At 40.4% G+C, this 15375-nt stretch overlaps 1 protein-coding gene and 1 pseudogene across 1 annotated transcript in view; both read left to right on the top strand.

Annotated features, from left to right (window-relative positions):
* The first annotated feature begins 1516 nt into the window (after window positions 1-1516).
* Window positions 1517-8187, top strand: LOC109897376 (cilia- and flagella-associated protein 52-like; annotated as a pseudogene).
* A 384-nt stretch (window positions 8188-8571) lies between these two features.
* Window positions 8572-15375, top strand: part of LOC109897377 (ubiquitin carboxyl-terminal hydrolase 43) — a 97054-nt gene continuing 90250 nt past the window's right edge. Inside the window, exon 1 of the mRNA XM_031834581.1 lies at window positions 8572-9587. Coding sequence (XP_031690441.1) covers window positions 8967-9587 — 621 coding nt within the window. The 5' untranslated portion in view covers window positions 8572-8966. The remainder of the gene's footprint in view (window positions 9588-15375) is intronic.

Below are 15375 nucleotides of genomic sequence, written 5' to 3' on the forward strand. Positions count from 1 at the left end.
ATCATGGCAAAGAAGCCTGCGATTAGGCTCACATGGTCATAAATGGGTGTCTTCCACACAGAGCCAGATGTGACCCCAATAAAGACCCCTACACTGCACAGTGGCTGCCCTTGCATGACCACTTTTATTGAGGTGTCAAGGGGCACTGAGTCACAACACATTATGCAAAACTCCAACAGAGAAAAGAGCATTCCACTGATGATATAAGAATAGGTATGAACTCAGCCATAAGGATAAGTTATTATATAATGCTTAATTCTGCTTAATTCTGGGTCTTGGAGGGGCCATAGAAGGAGAAGCGGAGGAGCGTGTGCTTGCCTGGACGGTGGAGCGTAATGAAAAGCGCTATATAAATTAAATGTATTATTTTCAGAGTTTCTGTCAAACTTATCACACATTTCACGCTGCTGCATGAGTTATTGGCCAAAATCATGAGAGAAAGTTGAGTCCACTGAAAGGTTTGAAACATTGTAATCTCTCCCTCAACGGGGTCAAATATGGGTCAAATGTTTTGTCCGCGCATGCACAGAGGTGCTCCTGGGCCAAGCGTTGCTACCTGGAGGGCTGTGAAAAAAGCCTTTTTGGCAGTCAGTGTCGAAGCTAAAAAGTGAGAGTGTTTCGTAATCGTTTACCAGTAGGTTGGATATACACAAAATGTTTCACTTATTGATCTTGATGCAGTTATTGGTTATACTGGTACGTCCTTGCTAGCTAGCTAGACTTTAGTCATCTCTTCTGAACTGATTACTGTGTTCATCAATCAATCAGAAAAAAATCCAGAATAATATCACATAGTTAGTGGATCCTACAAAACTCCGGAGACCAGACCGTGGTTTGAGCAGTCAATGAGAGATGTAAAATATTCTTCCTTATTGTTAATTTTCTCGAAATGTAAAGGCACAACCTAGATTCGAGACAATGTATTGTGTAGGTGAACATGTTATTACTCCAACCTCGCCAATGTGACAAACTGACACGTTTTCATTTTCGTCAAAAACAACTTTATATCGATGGAGTGCCTTTTGATTTGACGGATGCACATGCGCAGTTTGGCGCGAGATGACCGTTAGACCCAATGATGTGTGTATAAACCCTGGATTGCTAATGCTATGTATTGCCCATTGAGAGGCTTTGAAGCCACCGGTTGGCCACATTGGCACTACCCAGTAGGAGCAGTCCACCATAGAAATGAATGGTATTATATAGTATTTCAATTAAATGTTTAAAGCACAAAATTACATGTATTTAAGTGTTTTCTTGTTGTAGTTGGGATAGTAACATTAGTACAAAAAAAGTAGTTTAAGGAAAATGTTGTGATATTTATTTGTATTTAGTAGTTTTATGTTTGGCTAACATAATATAATTTTAAAGTATGCATTAAGGTGTCCGTAAACAGAATAAATGTGTCAAAACTAATGTAGTCAATTAAAAAATGCATTTCTATAGCTTCCAAAATCTTTTTTCCAATGGAGGAGTAAGCCCACCCCCAATCAGTCCCAACCCTTGGGGGGTCACGATGGTGGCAGGTACTAGCCATAGCAATAGTGTGTCAAACTTTGTGAAATACTGACATTTGACTCAGATCCTCTGTTATAATATAATAGGTACAAATAGCCATATTCATACATTTTAACTGAATAACTGTGTGTGTCTGTAATTTCCATATAGTGGTGTGGAATATAGAAAACAGAATCCATTTGTGTAAGCCTGGCCTCAGCCCACAGTGGTGGTCACTGCCTTACTCTGCAATACTCCAACACAAGTGACAACATCTTTGTATAGGCAGAACAGTATGTATATTTAAATAGCTATTTTTGTATAATTTTGGCTTGGCACACCTTCTAATGAAATGTCACAGCTAAAAGCCTATAAGGATATTGATCATTTCTTGTAGCAACACTACGTGTTTGGGAATGTAATCTTCCCCACAAGATTAGGTCCACTGAATGTCAGACAGGGCAGCTGAAAACAATTGTGAAATGCATTTGGGTAATGACAAAATATCAGAAGAGTTTGTGGTCATACCACATTCTTAAAAACACAGGTGCTGGGCTGATAAAGAATACTAGTATAGAACAAGAAGGCACACTGTTAAAGCTCCCAATTCACCGATTTATTGACGTTTCGATCCCAAACAGATCTTCGTTAGGTCATAAATCGGCTAAGATCCGCTTCAGATCGAAACGTTGTCAATAAATCTGTGAATTGGGAGCTTTAACAGAGTGCGGGCCTTCTTGTTCTATACTAATTATAATATCAGAACATACAGTGCACTAACACATACACAGGGCTCTACGCTGACCTTTCATACAAGGAGCACCTAAGTTGAAAAATGTAGTCTGTAGAGCCCTGATACATTTGCGAGAGTGCTATTCCCTCAGCATCCTGCTGTTTGCAGCCTGAATAACTTGAAATTGCTTCATGGTACAGATCCCTGAGGAAGGCTGGGATACTATACTATCAGCTATACTATTTCTACTGTGGCAACAGTGGAGATATCCTGAGTGTCAATCTCAAGACTAAGCTTCTTAATGGGCCGTGGCCCAGTGAAACAGAAGTTCAGCAAGGTGGCTTCAAAAAAGGAACACAGTTGGAGGAGTTTAATATCTGGCTTAGTTAGATAGACTGCAGTACAAACCTCAGAACTCAGCATGCATTTCCCCTTGTTGTCTACATTGGGTGAACACAATCTGTGATGAAGACAGGCAACATATTGTCAGCTCAGGAGATGGCACGTTCCCTCTGTTCAGGAGCCTCATCCAACTTCAAACACATCAAGTGAGTCAAGTGTCTGGAATGGAGGTCTTTATTCACTTTTATAGTTATTCTCTCACTTCAGTAATCCTGTGTGCATCTTCTAAAAGCATCTAATACACCACTGTACTACTCAATGAATACTACCTGTACATGTATTCTTTGGTTTCTACTCTTTGGCAGGAAGTTTCAGCAGGAGAAGGTGTGACATCCATAGCGCCCCGTGGTGATGGTCACCAGTTCTCTGTGGGCACAGAGACAACACAGATCTACTGTTTCAACTATACTGACTTCAAAGAGGAGTTCATCACCTGATCACCACCAGCCATAACAGCGCCGTGAACAATGTGAGTGACACAACAGGCTAAAAGGTCACATAATATACGCCATCACATTCCATTTGTGTGCAGGCTCAGTCCCCTACTGAATGCAAATAGGGAACTGATTCTGCTTGACTGGCTGTTCATTTTGAAGCCCATTTGCCTTTTTAAATGACACCAGTAGAGGGGGCTATACTATTATTTACTGTAAGTCATGTCCTGTGTCCTCCAAAGTAGATATTGTTAAGCATGATATTTATCATAGTCATGGTCAATAGCTAGATCAATTCATTATGGGCTGATAATAAGTGTTTTAAATTAACATATATATCTTGATGTATATCTCACAGTGGCTCATCTGAGCTCTTTGCCACGTTCTGAGAATGACATCTGGACATGGCATACGGAAACCTCTAAAGAAGTGCTACATATCACTGTGCCCAACATGACCTGGCTGCAACGCTGTGGAATTCATGATTGACGGCAGGAGCATCATCAGTGGTGGATTTCCCATTCCATTTCTTAGCAGCAGAAACTCAGGGGCTTTCTATTATCAGCCGCGTCTGCTGTCTGGAAATGCAAATACATTCCTCTGTTCACTCCTCTGGTGGTGATTTAGTTGGGCAACAACAGTTGTGCCATTTTTAACTCGGATGAAAGAAAAGCAACACTTTCTGTCACGCATTCATGTTTGTATTTCTCCCAGTCATTGACTTTTTGTGTTGTTTTCTTTCAGCCTGGAATGATGGTAAGATCTGTGGCTTCACTCCTGAGACTGGCAGGCTGATGATGACTGTGCACAACGCCCACAGCATGGGTGTGAGTGACAGCCATTGCCACCACCAGAGGCTGCAAGACGATTGCCAGCGGGAGGGGAGGGACAGGTAAAGATCAAGAAGATAAAGCACCATGGAGATAAAGATAAACAACAATGATGGAGATAAAGCACCATGGACATAAAGATAAACAACAATGATGGAGATAAAGAACCATGAGCATTACAAAGTACAAATATGGTCGCCGTTGATAATGGCAAACCCTGGCCGTGACCCCACTTTCCGAGGGTGTCTCAAGGAAGGTTGGGATATGCAAAAATACACATTTCCAATTCACACATGAATATTAATACACACTTGTACATGCATGAAATAGGACAATAAGCACCCACCAAATTATTTTATTATAGATACCTTTATGCCGTAGAAGGTAATTAGTGGGCATGAAACCACTGCACTGTGTTAGGGCCTACCAGATAAACAACGTTTTCAAAAACCACAAGCATTGCACGCCTTGACTCATGTTTATTCATAACAGAATCTGGTTACAATGCTATTGATATGAAGAAAGGACTAATAGTTTAACAAATATAATCAAATACTAACAGTGAAACAGTGAAATAGTGAAACAAATAGAAACAGCAGATATACTCTGGTTAGAAGTGTCTGCTACCACCCTGAGGAGTACCAGATCATCACTAGTGACACAGACAGAAAGGTACACCCACCACCACAGTAAGGATATAGAAGAGCATTTACTGAGGTCAGGCTCATTTGTGGCACAGACTAAAGTAGAGGGAGAATTCAACTCTGATTGGGTTAATGACTACCATAGTATTTATTTACAGTTATTACCATGAGTTTTGAAACACAATGGATGATTGATCGCACAGTGAGTGAGTTGTGTGTATCTCCTTGCCACCTTGTCATATTTTACACCAGACGTCATAGTAGCGTAATGCAATGACAATGACAGTGCATTGTATTCTCTGCGAAGGGATTGTTTGTTCCTAAAGCAGACGGCATAGCTATGACTCAGGCAACCAGATGGTCTCTGTCACCCACTTCATCTAGGATGATGTTTACTTCTTCACAGAGAAAACCTCATTGGAAAATGATCTCTCCTTGTTTAACTTAAAACATATATATTTCACTGGTGGACCAGAGCAATCCATTGAGTAGCACACTAACATCACATAAAATATTGTTATTTTGAGGTATTCCACAGAGATCATTTCTCTTGAGGCTTGGTTTTCGTAGTATTATAATCAAGTATTTCATGAGTACAATCCATATGTCTTCATGATGGAAGTTTGGACCTGATTTTTTAGGTTCAGGACTCTGGATCAAACTGCAGCCCTTTCAAAGAAACACACTTTTTTCTTTATTTTTCACTGAGGGAGTGTTTTGTGTATAAATAGAATATACATTTGGCTAGCATCATTTCTTTACATCAGTAGACTAGGTATGTCTACACTCTACACTACTGGAGCACATGTTTTTTCATGAAAAGTGGTGAGCACAATCACATAGGATGTCAAATCTACACTCTTCCTGAGCTCCTTCTTTGTAGGTTAATTCACTTTTCAACAAGGGAAAAATAGAAAGGCACCTGCGTTTTAAAAGGGAAATGTGTTATTTGTGGTTTAAAAATAACTTCAAATAACAATTGCAATGGGAGGCCGAAGCTGGAAGAAGACAGCTGCCAACACCAAATCAAATCAAATCAGAATCAAATCAAATTTATTTGTCACATACACATGGTTAGCAGATGTTAATGCGAGTGTAGCGAAATGCTTGTGCTTCTAGTTCCGACAATGCAGTAATAACCAACGAGTAATCTAACTAACAATTCCAAAACTACTACCTTATACACACAAGTGTAAAGGGATAAAGAATATGTACATAAAGATATATGAATGAGTGATGGTACAGAGCAGCATAAGCAAGATGCAGTAGATGGTATCGAGTACAGTATATACATATGAGATGAGTAATGTAGGGTATGTAAACAAAGTGGCATAGTTTAAAGTGGCTAGTGATACATGTATTACATAAAGATGCAGTAGATGATATAGAGCACAGTATATACGTATACATATGAGATGAATAATGTAGGGTATGTAAACATTATATTAAGTAGCATTGTTTAAAGTGGCTAGTGATATATTTTACATCAATTCCCATCAATTTCCATTATTAAAGTGGCTGGAGTTGTTCAGCATTTAACACCATAGTACCCTCCAAACTCGTCATCAAGCTCGAGACCCCGGGTCTCGACCCCACCCTGTGCATCTGGGTACTGGACTTTATACATTTATACATTTATACAATCAGAGATGATTATGGCTCATTCCCACACAACCATGTTTTAACCACTGCATTTTACTATTTGATAGACGGTAGCTGTTTCTATTTGCATACCGTGAAGGACTCATTAGGAGAAAGTCAAGGCTTTAGTTCTAAATCTCCCAAAATGATTTACCAGCCAATAAATGCTGGCATGTACAATACATCTGCTTATAAACATTTTTAAACAGGAGGAGCGATTTGGACACAGACTTGCATTGATTAAAACGTTTGAATAATGAATAGTGGTCATTGTGAAATAGTCTGCATATTATAATCCTGGTTGAAAGATAATGAGCATGCGCTTTTGGAAACTGTTGGGTGGATTTTATACATTGTTATTGTATGCATTTTGCAGTTTAATGAGAGTTCTTCACACAACTATTCTATGATCCTCGTTTACTGCACATCAAGGCCTGTAATATTTAACATACTGTATATTTTCTGAGATGGATTGGCTATTGGGAGGTGTATGACGGGTTTGCCTTACGAGAACTAGAACATTAATGGAATGCACATCACCCTCGATGGAGACCATTTTGTGACAGATACAGATGCGTTAAGATTGTAATTTCCACTTTAAAGTTTCAGACTTGATTTGACCTAATGAAAACTGTATCAAGCCCCTACAAAAAAAATCCATTAATTATAATCCACATAATAATTTACATTTCCTGTTGCTGCAGGATTATTTTCCTGCTGTGAGAAACTGGCACAGATTAAGAAACAGCATATTTATGGTTTATACAGTTCAATTTAATCTTAGGCCACAACATTTCATTGTCTCTCAGAGACATCATTCATCAAGCCTTTGTAAAATGAGACAGTCTGTACTGTACCCATTGTACTGCACTGACAACAGACTAAATGAAACACTGATATCCCATAATAATGTATTGCTTTGTGTCTCCACGTAGGTGGCAAATGGTGATGACAAGCTGGTGAATGTGTGGGGGGTACTCTGAGGGGCAGGTGACAGACATCGGCACTGGGCACAGTGAGTGGCAGCATCAACAGCATCAAGATGTGCTCCAACAACAAGTACGTGATCAGCATCAGTGTAGATGGGTCCATACTGCCATGGAGGTACACTCACCTGCCCTGGACAAAATTCTCCCCACCCTGATTCCCTTTCAGTCTAGCACTGGTGAGGAGAGTTGGTCTGGATATCAGAGTTATTTTTTATTACTCAATAAATCTTAAATTTATGGTTAATAAGCCAAAATAAGAAACACTTCTATAAAGGTCCAGTGGAGTCAAAAACGTGATTGATACATATTTCCACATTATGAGGTTGGGAAAATACTGTAAAATTGTGAAAATTATGATAATACCCTTTTAGTGTAAGAACTGTTTGAAAAGACTGCCTGAAATTTCTGCCTGTTTTGGTGGGGTGGAGATTTGGCCTATGATGGTGACATCACCATGTGGTAAATTACTTAATAGACCAATAAGAAAGAGAGTTCCAAATCTCTCTGTCAATAACAGATACATTTCAGTTTTCCCCTCGCCACTCAAACCACTCCCAGACAGTCCTAGCAAAATTCTTGCTTGAGAAATTGCTCTTTGCTAAGAAGCTTTATTTTTAAAAACCATTTTAATTTAAAACAATCACAGTAAGGTACTTAATGTTACCCAGAAATGATTTGATATTGAGATAAAAATCGGCTGCATTGGACCTTTAATAATCCTACTCTGATCATTGCCTGAGTATAGATTAACAAGACATTATTTCACAAGGTCTCCATTTCTGCCAGGGCATTCCCCAAGGTATTGAACGATATTGTTGTGAATGTAAAAGGAATGCACTTATGCTTACAAGGTGGCCTAACAGAGATTTTGCAAAGATAGTGGACTGTTTTTCCCCCCAACCAACAAACTCCATAAAGTTCATGTTTGAGATGAAACTAACTGAAATATGTCTGCTTATTTTCCATCATATCCTTCTATCTTGTTGTGTATGGTTGGTTGCTGCTCTCTTCAGGTGAGCACCTCACCACTGCCCTTCATGCCAGTGGGTTGAAACAGCAGGGGTTCCCAAACATTGGGAAACCCACATAACCTACTTTAAATTATGTCTACACATCATTAATCCATTTATGATGGGCTAATATGTGTGTGTTCTAAATGCAAAAACTTTTCCATGACTTATCCATGTATTTAATACTAACAGAGAAAACCTGCCAAACAGAAAACATGACTGTTTCAACATTCACCCATGAAAAACTGATTGTTTTCATGGGAAGAAAAGTTAAACCTGGAAACATCAACTTGATTGTTTTCATGAAAATCAAAGTTAAACCTGGAAACATCAACTTGTGAGTCAGCGTTTATATGGCCTACTATGCCAGCGTAAACTACTCTGATGATACAGGGACTAGAATCAAAGTGGGAGGGAATAGTCACACACTACGCATATGAATACACGCCTCTTTCGAGGCGAAGTTCGAAGCGATGGGTAAGTGAGTGTGTATATGCCCGTAAAGGCAGCAAGTAGGAGGCAAGGAAAGGCGCGGGCAATGTTGAACATCGATGGAGCTCGTGTAATTTGGTCAACAAGCATTAAGGGTTTCAGTAAGTGTTGAAATGTGTGACGTTTACCAGCTGCACGGAGTTGATATGTGTTGATGTGCCATGGTTTCACCTCTGTGCGCTGGTGTTCTGTCCTCCTCACGGTATCCGGATGGGAAATCTCTGCAGAAAAGTGGCACACTGGCCTCGAAATTAATTCCAGAATTCTCCAACATCGGCAAAGTATTATAAAGATATGGATAAACACTGCAGAGTGAAAGATGAAGCCACGTCAAAGGCAGCAGCGCGCAAGGAAAACAAACAGAAACATGGACGGCTTTTTCGAAAGAAATCATTGAAGTCGGTGGGGAGTTTTGTAAATAAAATTATCAAAACTTTGGGCACTTTTACCCACTTTGGAGACGTTGCAGTTCAGGGCGCAGAGGATGACGATGGGGGGTTTCGTGACGGGACACCTTGCACACTCAGTGCCAACTCAGAAAATATCAAAGAGGATGTCCAGGTCGCCGGGGAGGATTCTGTTAAAAATAATTCGATCGCTTCTTCCCGTTGCTCGGTGAAAGAAGGGGTTTTATGGTGCTATGGTGGCAACATTCCAGGTGTTCTAGGCTTGAAAAATCACGGGAACACCTGTTTCATGAACGCCGTGGTCCAGTGCTTGAGCAACACTGACCTGCTCGCAGAGTATCTCGGGTTGGAATGGTACAAATTGGATTTGAGTCGAAGGAGAATTAATGGGATTGTTAAAAGTGAAGACACGCAGCATGCCAGAGGTGAAGTCACGGAGCAGTTGGCATCACTTGTTAGGGCACTCTGGACTCTGGAATACATCCCGCAACTGTCCGTGGAATTCAAGGTAGGCTATAGTTGGCTATTATTAAATTGAGTTGCTCTTACACCTGTGTACTAACAATATACTTACTATGTAATAAACTCAGGACAAGCCATTATAGTACCAGAGATCCAGGGGTGAAGATAACTGCTGTATTTCCATTTGCCCCTGTATACCTTGATTGCACCTTGATTGAAACTGCAACATAAAGAACTATGCTGCAGTCATTCCTAACATGATAAAAAACAATTGGTTTGACATTTGCCTAAAATATTGAGGGGATTTACAGAAAATGTTCATATTGGTCAATAAGCATTTCACTGTTAGTCTACACCTTTTGTTTACGAAACATGTGACAAATAACATTTGATTTGATATTCCAAATATGATGCTGGGGCACTAACCATGACATTGGAGTTCATAAGATTTATTAGCCTATAGGTAACCTGTTTATTTCTTTCTCCAGGATTGATTACTTTACAAGTCAGTGCATCATGGAGCTTTGATAGCTATGCTGAACTCCAGTTCATCTCTACAGTGCTTTTATAGTCTGTGAGTTTACCCAGATGGCTTTTAGTTCACCACTTACTAATGAGGTGGCTGGCTGGCACTGTGTGTCACTGGAGTCTGAGGGCATGGGATTACCAGGTGTCTATCTGGAGTGCTGAGCTAGCACTAGTGTTCCATCAGACACTCACAGCACAGAAGAACCTTGAACATAAACAATGGACTTACTATACTCTAAACAGACTTTTGAAAGCTGGTGTGTTATATTGAGTATTTTCCAGGTATGGCGGCTTCCAACGCTGGGCTTTAATATTCCAGTCGCTGAGATGATGAGCATAGCACCTGGCTGACTCACCACCATTTACAATATTGGAGTGTTTCTGAATAGGACACACTTCATTATGTTAGTTAGGCAACATTGCCATAGAGACGACTGTTTATTGAGAGGAACACTCTCCATTAAAGGATCTGAGTGTGGATCTGAGTGTGGATCTGAGTGTGGATCAGGAGGCGGTGACAGTATCAGTTTCCCCTCAGGCTTTCCCACCCTGCCCACGCTAAAGAGGAGGAAAACACAATTATCACACTCCCGCGCCTGCAGTGCTAAGCTCCTATATAGTTCAAGGCCAGATAAAGAGAAGATGATAAGGGGTAGGACAAAACATTCACAATGGATTTATTATTGGAAAGGCTAATTGATCTGTGAGGAGAAGAGGTGTAAGCATAACTAGAGGCACACCTTCACCCTGCATTGTGCAAAGCCAGGGGCTCAATCACTTTGCCTCTAGCTCAGTGTAATGTACTGGAAGTAGAAGAGTTAGAGACATTTTGTCTGGGTGGTGGTCAATGAGGGGCAGATTGAGAGTGCCCCACCACAATACCAGACTAAATTACTATCCAGAGATTTTATTACCTTTATTGTGCAGTCAGTGCTGTACCTCCTGCCAGAGAGGTCTCAGAGGAGAATCAATCCTAACTAGTTTTTTTGGTCTCTGTCTGACTCAATGTTCTGTGTGACCGTTCCTCTCCCCCAAAAAGTAACTCTTTCTCACACTCTTCTAAGGATACCCTGCCAACTCCTCTCCATCTATAGCCACTTCCTTCTTCTCTTGTGGGGCTCTCCTGTCAGATTTTGAGAGGACAAAAATCTGAGCTGGCTTCATGTAGTTGAGATCTCAAGATAGCTGTAATGATAAATATTAAATGCATGTGATGAGATCTTTCCTGTGTTTAAGTACACACAGGCGTGCATCTTGGCTGTGGCTCTGTGACCAGAAGGGTCATGAGTTCATGTCTGGCCATCTAAAACGGTCTTCTATGTAATTCCACAGCTGTCTGCAGGCACCATAAGATAATCAGATAGCTGTCAGGCCCCTGTCTGAGCCCTTAGGCCATGGGAGCATCAGACAAAACAACCAGCCATCTATAAACAATCAAAAACCTTACCCCGTAATTTAAATGGCCCACTTCATAATTATCTCAGAGCAGAGTTCTCAAACAGTATTATCAGTCACTCCACATGCCTCTGACAGAGTAAGAGGAGATAGAGTGAATAGCATAGACAAGGAATAGCAAAGAAGGTGGATAAGTGTTTGGGTCATATAAAGATAAACACAATTTTGGAGGAGAAAATGAAAGTGAATGTAAGTAAACTTTATGATGTAACACAATGTATTAGCAAAAGCAATTCGGTGGTTGCACACGTGTGCTGTTCAGTTACAGGCTAATATTCACTCTTATGCACCAAGTCAACTCTAATGTGAGAATGACTGACAGCTTGGCAGAAAGAAATGACTTTTCAAGCCTCATTATAAGCAGGCAAAATATATTTTGAGTGAATTCAGAAGAGAGGTCATTGGTTTATTAGAAGCAAAAAGTTACCATTAAATGGTGATATGTCCCAGTGTCCTCTCAGGCAGGTTGGTGGCGCAGACAGGAGAAAAATAAAACACAAAGGTAGCTACCGCAGGATGACTGGCACTGAGCCACATTCCAGTAGCACCTTGCAGGACTGACGCTGTCGGGGGAGGGTTACTGAAATGTGGTATCGAAGGTTAAGTACTGTGCCCACAACTTTATATATATATTCTTCCCGTTCATCATGTCCTACCTGTCACTGTCCTCTGATCTGAGGGCTTCATTCTACCTGCTCTGGGATCAGAATCAGATGTGTGTTTTAAAGAGTATCTGATCTGTTTGTCCTAGTGCATTCTCTGAATCCCTCCTGGTGGATTTCACTGTTTGCATAGAGGGGCCAGAGAAGGTTTGAAAACAGAAACTCAAACAGTTACTCAACAGCTAGTATATAGGTTTCAATAACATGGGAGAGGCCTAGGACAGGGGTCAGGGAGGGTAGGGAGGGAGGGATGAAGGCCTCTTGAGCTGGAATTCAGTCCTCACTCCCTCCCTACGGAGCAGATGGACTATCTGGTCGTGTTGGAAGGATAAATCAGTTTAGAGTTTTGACATGTTTGTGTGATGACTCATCACTGTGAGAGTGACTCTGGCTTCCAAGGATGTGTCAATATTTGGGGTCTCCTTTTAATGATTAGGCTATCTGATCTGGCAGAGCTTTGGGTTACAGGACTTTAAATATGAAGTTAAATGACTCAGTGAAGTCACAGGGAGATGACACTTGTTCTTGTTCTGTAAATCTTCTCTTCAGGCGTACACAGGGGTTTAATTGGGCTGGGTCCCAACGGGTCTGACACCTGGCACATATGATTCAAATGAGACCCGGGACCTTTGGTCAGGGGCGTCATTCACCCCAAAGATCTGAGGGGGCACAAAGTACATGAGGATGGCTTGGGGGTGATCCATATTGGGATATGTCCCAGTCCTGAAGTTGGAGAATTTAGCATTTTCCAAACACCTGAAACAGCATTTTGCTGCAATCTAGAACTATAGTAATTAAGCTTAATTCTATGTCAAAACTGTTTATTTTTCTGCGTATCTAAACATCTAACCTCTTGAGCTGTCTGTATCCTCCTGACAGTCTTTTTTAAAGAAACTAAATATGCTTTTCTGCATCTCTGCAAAAATGTGGGTAAAATATTGAAAGTAATGTGAGTCTTATTCAGGTCATATAGTAATTGCTTGCTTTTCTAAAGGCATGCCAGCTAATATAGTTAGACAAGCTAGCTACTCTAACTTGATTGATAGCCTGAAATGGCTTCTTGGTAGCTAGTTATGGGAGATTAGGAATTTATCTGGGCCTAAAATTGCTAGGTGGCTAGTAGTATTATTTTTTAAATAATAATAATAATATATATAAACAAGACAAATCTGTGGGGGTACGTGCACCTGTGCCCTCTATGGGCATGACACCGCTCCCTAATTTTGAATTATATAATGAAAAATGTGTTATCCACATTTTCATTTTCCACAACCAAAAACATGAGTAGGCAACTGCAAAATCAGACAACCCAATAGTAGAACAGTTTACCTATTAAATTGTTTAGCCGGTCACATTCTATGCGAGAAAGTAATATTCCTCTTGAGGAGCACTCAAATTAGTGCTGCACAGGGAGAGACATATGGATGTCCAGTCATTGTACAACATTCTTAATACAGTCGTGGGAAAACCCACATTTGAAAGCAGTTATGATGGCCACTGTAAATAGCGGAGGATCACGGAGCGTTCTAGTGTTACTACACTTATTTCTCAATCCCCAAAATGTGTAAAATGCACTATTTTAGAACCACATTTTTTAGCAATGAAATGGTTTATGCTCGTCAGAGCTCGCTAATGGCGTTGAATGCATAAGATCGGGGCTAATTGTAACACGGGTCAGGTGTAACAGGTAGACCTGCAATAGTTCACAGTACATGATCCGTGGTTCGCTGAGTGCCAGTGGAATTTTTTTGTTGGGTGGGGGCATTCAAGTCATCAATATATTGCTGACTGGCAACAAGATAGCCTAATGTTTAGATCTAAGAGTTAGCATCAGGTGGGCTACATCAGGTGATAATGCTTATTGCTAAATAACACACCTGCCTGATAATATGGACCAATATGTTATTGGGTTCATTTCCAGATTGGGAAATTCTATTTTAGAATTTTCATTTATTTTGGAATAGAATGTCCTTTTAAAAGGTTGACAGAACTGACCTTCTCACAGTCATCCCCCCCCCCCCCCCCCCTCACCTCTCAATTTAACCTCTCTGGGATATACCTCCCACCTGGCCAAAAGCCACGGAAAATGCAGAGAGCCAAATTCAAATAAATTACTATAAAAATCTAACTTTCATTAAATCACACATGCAAGAAAGCAAATTAAAGCTACACTTGTTGTGAATCCAGCCAACATGTCAGATTTCAAAAAGGCTTTTTGGCGAAAGCAAACGATGCTATTATCTGAGGATAGCACTTCCGTAAACAAAGAGAGAAAAGCATATTTCAACCCTGCAGGCGTGACACAAAACGCAGAAATAATAATATAATTCATGCCTTACCTTTGACGAGCTTCTTTTGTTTGCACTCCAATATGTCCCATAAACATCACAAATGGTCCTTTTGTTCGATTAATTCCGTCGATATATTTATCCAAAATGTCCATTTATTTGGCGCGTTTGATCCAGAAAAACACCGGTTCCAACTTACGCAATGTGACTACCAAATATCTCAAAAGTTACCTGTAAACTTTGCCATAACATTTCAAACTACTTTTGTAATACAACTTTAGGTATTTAATAATTTATTAAATTAAAGACGGGATGATCTGTGTTCAGTACAGGAGGAAAACAAACTGTAGCTAGCTTTCTGGTCACGCGCCTCTATCTAACAGTACACTTCAAGTGACCCTCGTTCAAGATGGCCGTACTTCTTTATTACACAAAGGAAAAACCTCAACCAATTTCTAAAGACTGTTGACATCCGGTAGAAGCGACAGAAACTGCAAGAAGGTCCCTTAGAAATCTGGATTCCCAATGAAAACCAATTGAATAGAGAGTGACTTTAAAAACCCAATCACAGACATGATTCAAACAGTTTTAGAAACTTCAGAGTGTTGTCTATCCACATCTACTAATAATATGCATATCATATCTTCTGGGGATGAGTAGCAGGCATTTGAATTTGGGCATGCATTTCATCCGGACGTAAAAATACTGCCCCCTGTCACCAAGAAGATTTAACCCCTGGGCGTACATACAGTATATGTCAGTTTTACAGTACCAGCACCCACTATAGTCATTATCATGCCTAATTTGCTTGATGATGACACCACAGAGAAAGAGGCAGTGCATACCAACATTCAGAGGTCATCTAATGTAGCTGCTGTTACAGTAAAAAGCCCTAGCAGCG

The sequence above is a fragment of the Oncorhynchus kisutch genome, linkage group LG10 (genome assembly GCF_002021735.2).
Source record: "Oncorhynchus kisutch isolate 150728-3 linkage group LG10, Okis_V2, whole genome shotgun sequence".
Taxonomy (NCBI): Eukaryota; Metazoa; Chordata; class Actinopteri; order Salmoniformes; family Salmonidae; genus Oncorhynchus; species Oncorhynchus kisutch.